We start from the raw sequence: 12,026 nt of genomic DNA on the forward strand, positions 1-12,026 counted from the left end.
AATTTTATCAGAAAGTTGGCCACAACTTGTAGTCAACAGTTACAAAGGCCGAATTTGATGTCAACTATCGCAAGTAATAGACACCAAGTTTCTGACCAATGAGTTTTGCTATCAGGTATTGTACTGATACTTGAATCAAAACTTAGAACAGCAGAACTTGACGTTAATTTGACGGAAACGCTGAACAGCAACTTTTTGAAGGATGGTAAAAATTTATTGAAGTTTATTTGTTGAAAATATTTATTTAAAATTTATATATTTATTGACAGTCTTAATTATTTTACTTAATTGACAATTTGTTTGTACTTTCAATAGTTGTATTTTTTTTAAATATTAAAATTTTTTAAAAATAAATAAACTATTAACTGATTCGAGAGTGAAAAAATTTTATTGGAATACCATATGATGTTATTTCTTCTTCAGATTTCAAAGGTAAATCTGGACAATAATGTAAAACTGCATCCCAACAAATATCCGTAAGTTTTGGAACTCTCAACCAAGCAGAATAAATTGTTGGATTGTTTCTCCACTATAAAAAAATTAAATTTTTTAGTCCAAGTTGTCATCTAAAAATATCCCTGACGGGCTTAATTTGTACTGTAAAATTTGGATATTTTATAATTGGGTAATTCAAAAATTAACATAATAATTATTTTTCCGTAATAATTACTCATTAAAAATTAAATTAAATTTGATTATTTTATTATTATTAAATAAACATACATTTTGTTTAGCAAACGAATAGTCGCCACCACAAAGTACAAGCCTTCCAGCCGCAGTGACAGTCGTTGAATGAAAATCTATCGGATGAGGCAACACTAGTCCAAATTTTCCAAGACATGTCCATGTTAAAGTTTTCAAATTTATCTTCCAAATATCACTAAAGGCATCCGTATAATTAGTCCCACCTGATAAAATACCATAGGTATCACCAGTATCTGGATCCTTGTACTGAGTAACATCAAAATTGTTTCTCTGAATCGGGTAACAAGAATTACCGGCACTATCGTCACCAATAGTGTCTAAAATATACCATTTAGAATCGACTAAATTGAATCCCGATATTTTACACAGCGGTAACGATTCATCCGACTCCGTAAATACCAAACAGTAAATCATTTTTCCATCACAAATTAATGTCTTTGGGACTTTTGTCAACGGACTTGAATCGGAATCTAATTCATTTAAGTCGTACACACACTCCCATGAATTACTAGCGATATGCAATCGATAAACTCCGAAAATAAATCCTTTATTATAACATTCATCCGCGGAAATCGTGTAATAATAATCGCCATGACGAATTAAATTTCTCGGGTACGCGCCATATTTCAATATTACGTCACTATTGTTAGTAACGACCGTATAAGCATGATTAGTTATCAAGTTCCACGTGTGTAAATACACAAATGGTGATGAACGTAAATGACCACTCATCCAGCAAATTATCAAATTATTGTTTTCAGAAGTAATGCCGATCATTTTGTTGTTATTGAGAGGTAATCTATTGTCGTCATATTTAATCGCTTCTAAGAGTTTATACTGACGCGATGATAGATTGTAACTCCAGACATATTGTACGGCGTAATAAGTATAAAATGTTATCGTATTATTATTATTGGTATTTAGTATTAACCTGCGTGCAGATGGTTTTTCAGAACCGGCCACTGGATTTTTTTTTAAAAGGAAAGGTTTGAATTTGAACATTTTTTGAACGGTGTTTTTTAACTGTTGCACAAATATATGTAATTTTATTGGAAGTTGGTTTACTGTTTGATGTATGTAGATATAATTAGAACTAATTTTTTTATTTTAACTCAGTAAGTTAAATGTTTCGTAGATATAAATGATATGACAATGACTAATTTATAGTTTGAAAAAGTAGGAGAGTGCGTGTGCCATTTTTTTTTTGTTTGTGATGTCAGACATCTGGTACTGACGCATGTAATTTTTGTTGATAAACAAAATGTTTGGTAAATTTTTTACCGCAAGCAAAACGACGGAGCTAAAGGCGGTTTTTACATACACGTTTAATTTTGAAAAACAAAACGGCGCCATCTGGGCGAAATGGCTGCAACGATATTTCAAATCTCAATGTTTGAAATTTTAAAAAAACGAATGAGTTTGAATGTAGCAGACACTAAACAATTTATAAATTTTTAAATAAATAAATTTATTCAAATAATGAAATAGAAAAAATGTGCGTACCAGTTTTCAATTCTATTCTTCTTAGATCTTATTTATTTATTCGAAAATTTGAAAATTGACAATTGTCAGCAACTTCGCATTCATAAAAACGAACGATAAATTTTTTTTAACATCCGAAATATTTTTTGTTTAAAAATTTATAGACAGAAAATTCATGTTTAGATTTAAAATTTTATTGATTGAAAATTAAGGTTGCATTCGGAAATGCTCTAGATCTAGCTCGTGCTGTATGGCAACACTTGGCTAGAGCTAGAGCTCGAGCATGTCCGAATGCACCCAGGCTAAAAAATGTACTTAAAATTCGTTATTTTTATTAATTATTCTTATTACTTGCGTGGTAAATTTAAATATTTGAAAAATAAATAATTAGGAACTGGAGAAAAACTAAAAATCGTACGTCAAAATAAAATGGCGGCAGAAAAATATTTGAAATATTAAAAAAAAACACTTGAGTGTTTGAACAAACCTTGGCGGGAAAATAATATGCAGAAGGGTGTCCTAATACACTTGAAGATTTAAATTAAATTGCTCCAAGTGTATTGCAGCTAAAAAACGTCACTTAACTGCTATTTCCCCACCATACGATGCCAGATGATTTTGCTCAGGAACTTGAAAGTTGTCAGCATCAGCAATCAGCAACACTTTACACTACCATCGAACACTTAACACTGTACACTAGCGCTGAACACTCAACACTTAACTACACTACAGATACTTTGCACAATTAATATTAATAAAAGATAAATTTTACAATCACTGCACAATTTTACATGACGCCACTGCGATACTGTTTCAATTCAAACGTAAAGAACAAAGAAGAATCTGGACTACTACTGAAGTTGTCGATGATACTGACTGCCGCTATTGGACCGCCAGTTGATACAAAACAATCGATTTTGCGATTCATCGACCTCCCCCACTTTAGCAAAAATTTGAACGTCGAATACAGTGACGCGCAGTAGCGCCAACTTAGCGCGAAATTTCAAAATTGAAATTTAATCATTTTCTAAAAAATTATTTGTGTCGATATGGCAACGCTTGGCTAGAGCTAGAGCTAGAGCATTTCCGAATGCACCCAAAATGGAAATCGATAATGCCCGCCAATTTTTAAAATTTTTTTAATAATCGAATAAAATAATAACAGAAAAAAAACCTAATGCACACAAAAAATTTAAAAAAAATTTTCTGTATACATTTAAAAATTATTGTTCCTATTAATATTTAATTTCTTTACAAAAATTAAAAGTTTGTCTGCTGTCTACTATTTTTAGTATCGCGATTTCATTTATTCAAATAAAAAAAAGCATTTTTAAGATTTCCAAGTTCGAAAATAATAAATTTCTTAGAAGACGCATTAAAAAATTACTTGTAAATTAATCACAAAATTATATCAGCCATGATTGTGCATTTATGAAGCACAAAAAAATTAATAAGACTTTAAAAAAATATATTTCAAGTAAAACAATAAAAGCATTTAAATTTAAATGTACAACAAACCTCGACAGAGAAATAATATGCAGAAGGGTATCCTTATACACTCGAATAAATAATTTATTCAAAGTGTATACTTGCTATCAACATCACTTAACTGCTATTTCTCTATCGTACGACGCTAGATGATGAGTCTACTACTCCGCTGAAGTCAGGATCATTGCAGAACTGCTAGAAGCCAGACTGCTGCAATCTTCATCAACACCACATAACTTCACTACTTCACTACTTCCCTTACACTCGGAACATTTAAAAAAAAATTAAATCACAACTAATTTAATTTAAACACTATTTTTAAACTATAAAACTGTTTATTTTAAAGGACAATAAATTATTTAGAATCACTAGCGACACTAGTACGTATTTAAATTAATATTTTTCCGATAACGGCTCAAAAATGTTTTGTTTTATTTAAATTAACCGAACAGTAGACTTAGATACAAGTGATGCGTTCTAATTTATATGTTATTCCGTTGGCTGCTGCATCGATACTGAAGATTCCATAATGTCCGGTAGAGCGTCGCTCCCTCCACCTCTCCCCCCAACGATTCAACTGACGGACGCTCCCTCCACCGCTCCCCCCGCTTCGACCGACGCTCCCCCCGCCACGGCTGGCGCATGCGCGTAGAGCTGACGCGCTGCTCCCACTACTTTCTTCTAGCGGCTAAAATTTTTTTAATCTGCCCACAGATGGCACTAGTGTTGGACGCAACGTTCAGTTTGTCCGGTCCGGTTAAACTTTTAGCTGCGTACCAATCATATAAAGTGTTTTAGTTGAATTAATTAATTAATTAATTAAAAATATTAATAATTTTCGATATAATTATTGTGATTATTTGGATTATTAATGTGAGTTTAAAGTGACTTGAATATATTTATTTAACAAAGTGAAGTTGTATCGCTTCGAGTTTAACTCGAGATTCAAAATGGTCATGGCGACGAAGCTTTGCTTTTCCCGCGCATTTAAATTTATTTTTTAATTAATTAAATAATTATTATATTAATTGCACATTTAATGTGTGCTTAATACAAGTGAAAGTGATTTAATGTTATAAATAATTATAATAATAAAAAAAGTAATAAACCAAAATTTTTTTGGTTTCATAAATAACAATTTTAAAAGTCATTTGTATAACTTTTTATTTAAAAATTAAAATTTAAATGACAAATAATTAAATCCATCGTGGTGTCAAAGCAGAATTAATTTTTCGACCAGTGGTGAGCCGGTGAGTGAAAAAACAAAAATTTTTATTTATTCTTTATTCATTTTCCCATTTAGAAGCTACCAGTAATTTTCAGGTATTTATTTTTATAATTTTCGATTAGCATAATTTTAAAAGTTAATGACAATGACATTGCTGATAAAAATATTTACTTATACATGCAAAAATTATTATTCAAGTATAAACATATTTTTAATTATACAATGCGCATGTAACAAAAATAACCAATAGACTTAATATGAATATTTTTAATTTATAAATTGCGTGATAAATAAACTTTGAAAGTTATAAAAAATTAAATAGAACAGACTAAATAATAATAAAAGTCTATTAAACAAAGTACGAACAGTGTAAACAGTATCTGTTACTGATAAAATAAAATATTATACCACTTATTGATATTTGTTATCAATTATCGTTAATTGGTATACGATAAAAAATAAAATTTTTTGACGTTCTGGGCCTTTCCTCAGAATTACTGGGACTTTTGGAGCTTAATTAGTTTCCATATTTTAGGGCCAGTTTTTCGATTCGGGTTTATTTTAATCCGGGTTTCAATTAATATTGCTAGTATATTTACAAATTAATAATATATAGATACACCAGCAATGTTAAGTTGACCCGGGATTAAAAATAAACCCGGTTTGAAAAACTAGCCCTTAAGGGCTTTTCCTATAGGAAATTTCGCACAAAACGACGCATAATTAATCTAATTTTGATCAATATTGAAATTTTTTACATGTACATAAGGTAATAAACCCAGTACCCGATCGGGGAACTAGCACCCGATCACTCATGTATTTATGATACTGAAGTTAGCCGACGTTTAATAATTTTGGGATTTTTTTTAAAAACAATAAATTAAAAAAAAAATATTTCAAAATATTATACTTATAGATTTTTTTTTATTTTCTTCATGTGCATATTTTTTTTATTTTTTTTTTTTATGTAATTGACTTATTAAAAAAAAATTCCAAAAATTGTTAACTGTCTGTTAACTTCAGGATCATCATGTATTTGTATATCTATAGTTACTGAATTTAGCTAAATATAGATAAACAAATACATGGAGTGATCGAATACTACTATAGTTCCCTGATCAGGTACTAGGTCTCTTACCTCATGTACATAAAAATAATATTTACCGGAACTCCTCAGTCTTTAACGGGGGTTATCAGATATTTTCGGCTGAGTTTTTTTCGGAAACAAAATCTCTAAATACAAAATACAGATCGCACATACTACTACATACTGTCTAATCTAGCAAAGTGCGCTTATATTGTTTGACAATATTCGTTTGTTTAAGAGAAAAACTCGGCCAAAGTTGCCATTTACTGCACAAGTGCAACAAAGATAGTACCGTTCGTGGACTTGAGTGTAATAGAGAGAAAAGTGCGAACCCCTGTTAAAACAAATGATTTATCTTGAACTATTTTGTAGAAAACTCTACACAAAATGATATTAAATGAGTTAGTATTGATGCGCTTTAAAATTTCTGGCATACACGTAACAGGTAGAAACTATAATCAAATTATGCGAGAAGTTTTAATGAGATCGTATTGAACTAATTAATTAGCCAAATGTCAATAACTTTAAGTAATGTTATATGTTCGTGCGCAATCATTTAACCAACCTTCACACCCACCCACCTTAAAACAGAAAATCAAACAAACAAACAAACAAGTTGACCAAACTACGTACTCAAAGTAATTACACAACAAACAAACGTTAATAATTTATTAAAACAGTGCATAGAATATGCTAACTGTTTTGTCCATACAAATTGAACCAGTAATTATAATAATTTCAAAAACAGGTAACTTATGCAAAACCACTAAATGTATCTGTCATTCCACAATAAATAGTTGATAGAAGTATAATAACTATTAAGAAATTAATTATATTTACTCAAATTTGCATCATATTCAAGTTTAATGTTCACTTTAATTGTGCTGTGAGCTTTTTAATTTCAAAGGTACAATTATTCAAAGCTGCTTTTAGTTACAGCTATTGCTTTAACTGAACTTTTATTACTTCCGTTATTAAAATCTTTATTTTGACTACCGGCTTTTGTCTTTAGTTTACGAGGTCTTGATAGCTGTTGCATTATTGTGTTGATCCATTTGCATTCTCTTTCACTTATTTGTACAGGCGTTGTTTTGCACTGATCACCGTCTCCAAGCGCTCTGATTAAAATTTTATATGAATGAAATTCTCTTTTTGAGACAACAGTAAAATCTTAATTGTGTAATTTTGTAGTAAATGTTTTTCTATTTATTAATTTTTATAAAACTTGAAATAATAATGATCTTGAAAATACGTAGGCAAAACATGCTACCGTGAATTCATTTTTTTTATTTAGTTTACTGAGATTGACATTTAATTAATGAAAACATAAAGTTATTTACCTTCGACGTTTTTCCTGTTTTACAATTATTTTCTTCAGCCCCATAATTTCTTTTAGTGCGTTTTTTAGTTCATACTCTTTCTCCTTAAATTTATTTCCAACATAATAAGAATTTATAATTAATATAAATTTATAAAATCGTCTATATATACATATTATTGTTTATTAAAAATACTTCAAGTATTTGTGCCATTGTCCGAAGGTCCTGATAACGATTTTCAGCCAACTGATTCACAATAATTATCTCCTGTGCAAGACGCGTTAATTGCTGACAATTATTTTGTTCTCGCTCCAAATAATTAATTGAAGTTTGTTCTTTAAAAATTAATTCTTCCCTCAATTTATTCATTTCTTCTTCCATAGACATTAATTCTGCTCTGATAAATATCTCAAAAGTTTAAACTCATCAGAAAGTTAGCATTAATTTTACACACTCGTATTACATATAAATTACTCACTGCTACTGACGTAATTAAAGTTAAAACATATTCAGAGATATAACTCACTTAGTAATCAAAACAAAGGATTCAGCTGCATTTAATTTTGGAAGTTTCTTTATACAGTACTTGCAAAATGCCCATGGCATGTAATTTACTTTTCTTTCTTTTAAATTTTCTAAATTTTTCTTTATTTTTATTTTACTTTCATACTACAAGCACAAATATACGTACTTAAAATTTAAAAATATAGTGAGCTATAAATTATACATAAAAAAATATAAATTCATAAAAGTTTACTTACTTGTTGATTTGAATTTATATTTTTATTAAAAATGTTTGAGTTGACAGTGAAAAATTTATCTTCAAGTTCTTTAACTTTACGTGACTCTTTGGATACTCTACATTTATGATAAATTTTATTTAAATTTACTTACTTTACTACAAATAAACCACTGCCTACTTACTGCTCCTTTAAATTAACATTCTCATGAAATAATCCAATAACTCGTTTCTGCATTACTTTTATTCGGTCTTCTTCAAGTATTTTTTTAAACTCAAAATTACCCTCGTTTATTAAATTATCGTTCATTTTGTCTAAATAAATTAATATACTTTTATTAAAAACTAAAGCAATCATTTAATTTCGTAAAATTATACTTTATAAAACAAAATGTTACCACAACAAAAAGTAATTTTTTGAAATTTTTATTATCGTAACATACTTCTGACATTATATTAGTTTAAAAAAGTATAAAAATAAACGAGAGTTGAAGATAAAAAAAAATAAGTTGAGATTTTTGTTTCACCTGAAGTGGCAATTTCATCTGACTTTTTTTCTCTTCCTCTTTTTTCAACTTTTTTTTGTACGACACGTGTAACTTACATTTTTTTTCCGTCAAAAAACAAAAGAGTGTACAAGAGAAAAAAGTAACAAAACCAATAAACTAACCTGTTGAATTGCTATCGATATGTGAATTTCCGCTTTGAATTGATGAGGTAATTTCAAACATTGCCACCTCTCAATTTTTTAAATAAAAAAAAATTATTGTTTTATTCAAATAATAATATTTCCCTTCAAAAGTAGTAATTTAAAATCAAATGCATAAATTAAACTAAAATATTTTTTAAAATTTTATTTTTATGGTATTATTTGCATATACTAGTCAATTTCATTACTTAATTTTTTTTCAAATTTATTCATAATGAGCTGTCAGTAACAACTACTCTCGTTTGTTTGTAATTCAAATGTTATTAAATATTAAATATCCTGATTAAAAACTACGATTGAAGCCTACCGAAAAATTTTAATTAGATTTAGTCCAAAAATAGTTGAGTTTCAATCGAATTCAATCATGTACCTGAAGATCGGAACATTTTTCGCCGAACTAAAATAAAAAAAAAATGCAAAGTAAAAAATCTACTGGATGTAGACTTCTGAAATGTTTCGCATAGATGCTAGTATATACATGTATGTCAGCCGAAAATTTCAGGTCACCCTCAGCCTCCGGAACTTCCTCTGTCACTCTTTAGCAGTCAAATTACATAAATCTTTTTCATTTTCGTTGAGCGGAAAATGTTCCTATCCTTAGATAAATATTAAATCGTAGTTATTAATCAGGGTAATTGAGATCACTCGTATAATTACAGAGTTAAATAATTGACGATGAAATTTCCAAAGAAAATATGCGAACGATTTAGTTGAAAAAATTATTAAATTTAATATAAACTATTTTAAATTTCAAATTTGAAGATAAAATCATGATTTAATTTTCATACGTTTTTATTAATACAGAAATTATAATAAAACATAAAAATTATTTTAAAATAATTACTTAAATATCCAGGTACATAACAAATATCTATGCTATTTATCCTTAAATGTACATACATTTTAATTTACAAATAAATAACAAATAATATTTTCAATTACACGACAATATTGATAGTAAATAATTGATGTCATAATTCATTATATATTACCATGCAATAATTAAATCGTAATTCAAATTTTAATTAATCGTTTCATAATTCACTGTTTAAAAAACAATTAGTTAATATTATTTTACAACAAACATTAGCTCTATTAATATGACATATCATTTTAAACGTTATTTATATTATTTACATTTATACTTTGAGCGTATTATTTTTCCACTTTTATTTTGATTACAATGATTATTATTTTTGTACTTGTAATAAAATGAACAATGCTATACAATATATTAAAGTAGTTTAAATTTAAAAATACTGGTAGTGATATTACGTATTGTATATTAAAGGTACAACAATTAAATATTTTTAAGTATCATGTTTTTATTTTCTCTTTAAAAAAAAAAAGAATTAAATTAATTGAAAGTAATGGATTCAAATAAATTCATTAGACCCAATTATATAAATTATATAAAATTAATTTAATTCAGTTGCAGTAGAGATTATATAATTTGTATTGTACACATAAGAGCAGTAATTATATTCTCTAAATAAAATCTGATTTAATTAATCTATATTGATTTAAATAAATCAATTCGTTATATTATTGGTTTTTGTTTTAAATTAAAAAAAAATGTATATATATTGGGGAGGAAGGGGCATTATTAAGTTTTCGAGGATTCAAATACGTTAAATCTTTTTACACAGTTTGAAATTTTTGTTAAATTTAACACAAATCACATGTCCCACCAAACGGTCCACTCAATTTTTTGTGTTAATTTAACACGTTATACTTCTGTCCAAAAATAACACCGGTTTAAAACTTGATGAGATCAGATAACACATTCAACTTTAGTTAAATTTACACGTGGTGTCAAATAATTGACACAAAATATTTAACTATTGAATTTTTATACACAAAAACACAATATTTTTAACTGTATACATAATTATTGCATACATTAGGAAAAAAAGAAATTTTTGAATATAGTTCTTATCGTAACACAAAAGTCATTAACATTTTGCGACTGACACTCGATTTTTGAAAAAGTTTAACAAAAAAAAATTCAAAATAATGCTCAATTATATTTACAAAAGTGATTTCGGAATGTTTGAAAAATATAATTTTTTTTTTATAAAAGTTTAGGGGTAGCCCGTTTTGCCCACCCCGTCCCCTATATAATCAAGAATCACAATGAAATTTTTCGAAGATGATTTTATAAAGACAGTTGATTTATAAATTGATATTACGATTTTTATACATATTTAATCGACGTTTCAGGGTATATTCATATATATTTATTTATATAATACTATTCATATAATTTAGACAAAGGATACCATGACGTGTTTCTTAGACGCTGAATGAAGCATAGAAATATGTCCACTTCTTCTTGACGAATGAGCAGTCAATGATGTTGTAACTGTTGTCGTTCTCGTCGTGCCCCTCCGAATATTACTGGCGCTAAAGCAATTATATGAACACGGACAGCACCGTCCCGAAACCCAGGAAACCGCCTGCATGTTTCTACCGTTAGGTGGAACACAAAAATTTTTTAAAAAATGAAATTTTTATTTACTCATTCATTTCGTACATATATAAAACACAAAATATATTTATCGCGTCATAACTTTTCTTTTTTAAGCAAAGAAATATGATGAAAGTTGCGTTTAATTAATACCAATAGTTATTCAATATTTACTTAGTTAATTATATAAAATCTTTGAAAAAACTTTTTATTCATTTCCTTTAATTTATACTTCGCGCTATCAGAAATTTAGAAGATTTTATATTACTTAATAACTAAATTATTTGTCAAGTTTTTTTTTCCCATTAATTAAAAAAAAGGAAAAATATTTTTTATAAAATGAATCCTAAGCACTTAAACGCTATAATTATCCATCTTAATCTAATGTTCTATTAATGAAATGTTAATTAGTTTTTGGAACTGACTCGAAGCCCAAGTAAAAGGATTAAAGCTTAAACGGATGTTTACCCGGATATTGGATAAGTTTTGCGTTTAGGTGCCGCGATGAAATTTAAATTAATGAGATAAACGAAAAATATTAAGCTATGATAAACATTAAACTCATTTTATTTTAAAGATTGTATTTTTTTCTGTGATTTTAACTCAAATTTACGATCATTCTGATATAAACATAAACATAATTATTATTTTTTGTATCGTTGAGTTTATTTACTTTGCAACAAAAAAAAAAGAAGTAAAGACTTTTAATGGGGAATTTTTTTTTTTAAATCAAGAGAATATGTGGTACCGCTTGAAAGTTATTGAGATTTTAAATGACTTTTTTTTATGGATTTTTTAT

General features: G+C 27.8%; 3 protein-coding genes across 16 annotated transcripts in view; all 3 read right to left on the reverse strand.

The window, feature by feature from the left end:
* Nucleotides 1-235: 235 nt before the first annotated feature.
* LOC130663025 (kelch domain-containing protein 10 homolog) lies at nt 236-1,945 on the reverse strand. Its single transcript, XM_057462054.1, has 2 exons — nt 724-1,945; nt 236-529 (listed from the first exon to the last, which is right to left on the reverse strand). The coding sequence occupies exons 1-2, from the start codon at nt 1,705-1,707 to the stop codon at nt 362-364; spliced, it is 1,152 nt and encodes a 383-aa protein (XP_057318037.1). The 5' UTR covers nt 1,708-1,945; the 3' UTR covers nt 236-361.
* Nucleotides 1,946-6,649: 4,704 nt separating this feature from the next.
* Nucleotides 6,650-9,138, reverse strand: LOC130678551 (synaptonemal complex protein 1-like). 4 transcript variants are annotated; one of them, XM_057485827.1, is made up of 7 exons: nt 8,719-9,133; nt 8,234-8,363; nt 8,071-8,167; nt 7,836-7,978; nt 7,505-7,706; nt 7,331-7,413; nt 6,650-7,108 (listed from the first exon to the last, which is right to left on the reverse strand). In XM_057485827.1, the coding sequence occupies exons 1-7, from the start codon at nt 8,777-8,779 to the stop codon at nt 6,904-6,906; spliced, it is 921 nt and encodes a 306-aa protein (XP_057341810.1). In that variant the 5' UTR covers nt 8,780-9,133; the 3' UTR covers nt 6,650-6,903. The 4 variants fall into 4 exon arrangements, with proteins under 4 accessions (XP_057341810.1, XP_057341812.1, XP_057341811.1 ...); XM_057485829.1 differs by lacking the exon at nt 8,719-9,133 and adding an exon at nt 8,576-8,659 and having other exon boundaries at nt 6,652-7,108; XM_057485828.1 differs by lacking the exon at nt 8,719-9,133 and adding an exon at nt 8,447-8,585 and having other exon boundaries at nt 6,654-7,108.
* Nucleotides 9,139-9,603: 465 nt separating this feature from the next.
* The window catches only part of LOC130678549 (cardioacceleratory peptide receptor-like), a 28,535-nt gene continuing 26,112 nt past the window's right edge, over nt 9,604-12,026 (reverse strand). For 9 of the 11 annotated variants that reach the window (XM_057485819.1, XM_057485822.1, XM_057485815.1 and 6 more), the window contains exon 8: nt 9,606-11,226. In XM_057485819.1, the coding sequence (XP_057341802.1) occupies nt 11,025-11,226 (202 nt within the window). In that variant the 3' untranslated portion in view covers nt 9,606-11,024. Of the gene's footprint in view, nt 11,227-12,026 lie in introns of all 11 variants that reach the window. The other 2 variants (XM_057485825.1, XM_057485826.1) reach the window with 2 other exon arrangements.

This window comes from Microplitis mediator, chromosome 2 (assembly GCF_029852145.1).
Source record: "Microplitis mediator isolate UGA2020A chromosome 2, iyMicMedi2.1, whole genome shotgun sequence".
Taxonomy (NCBI): domain Eukaryota; kingdom Metazoa; phylum Arthropoda; class Insecta; order Hymenoptera; family Braconidae; genus Microplitis; species Microplitis mediator.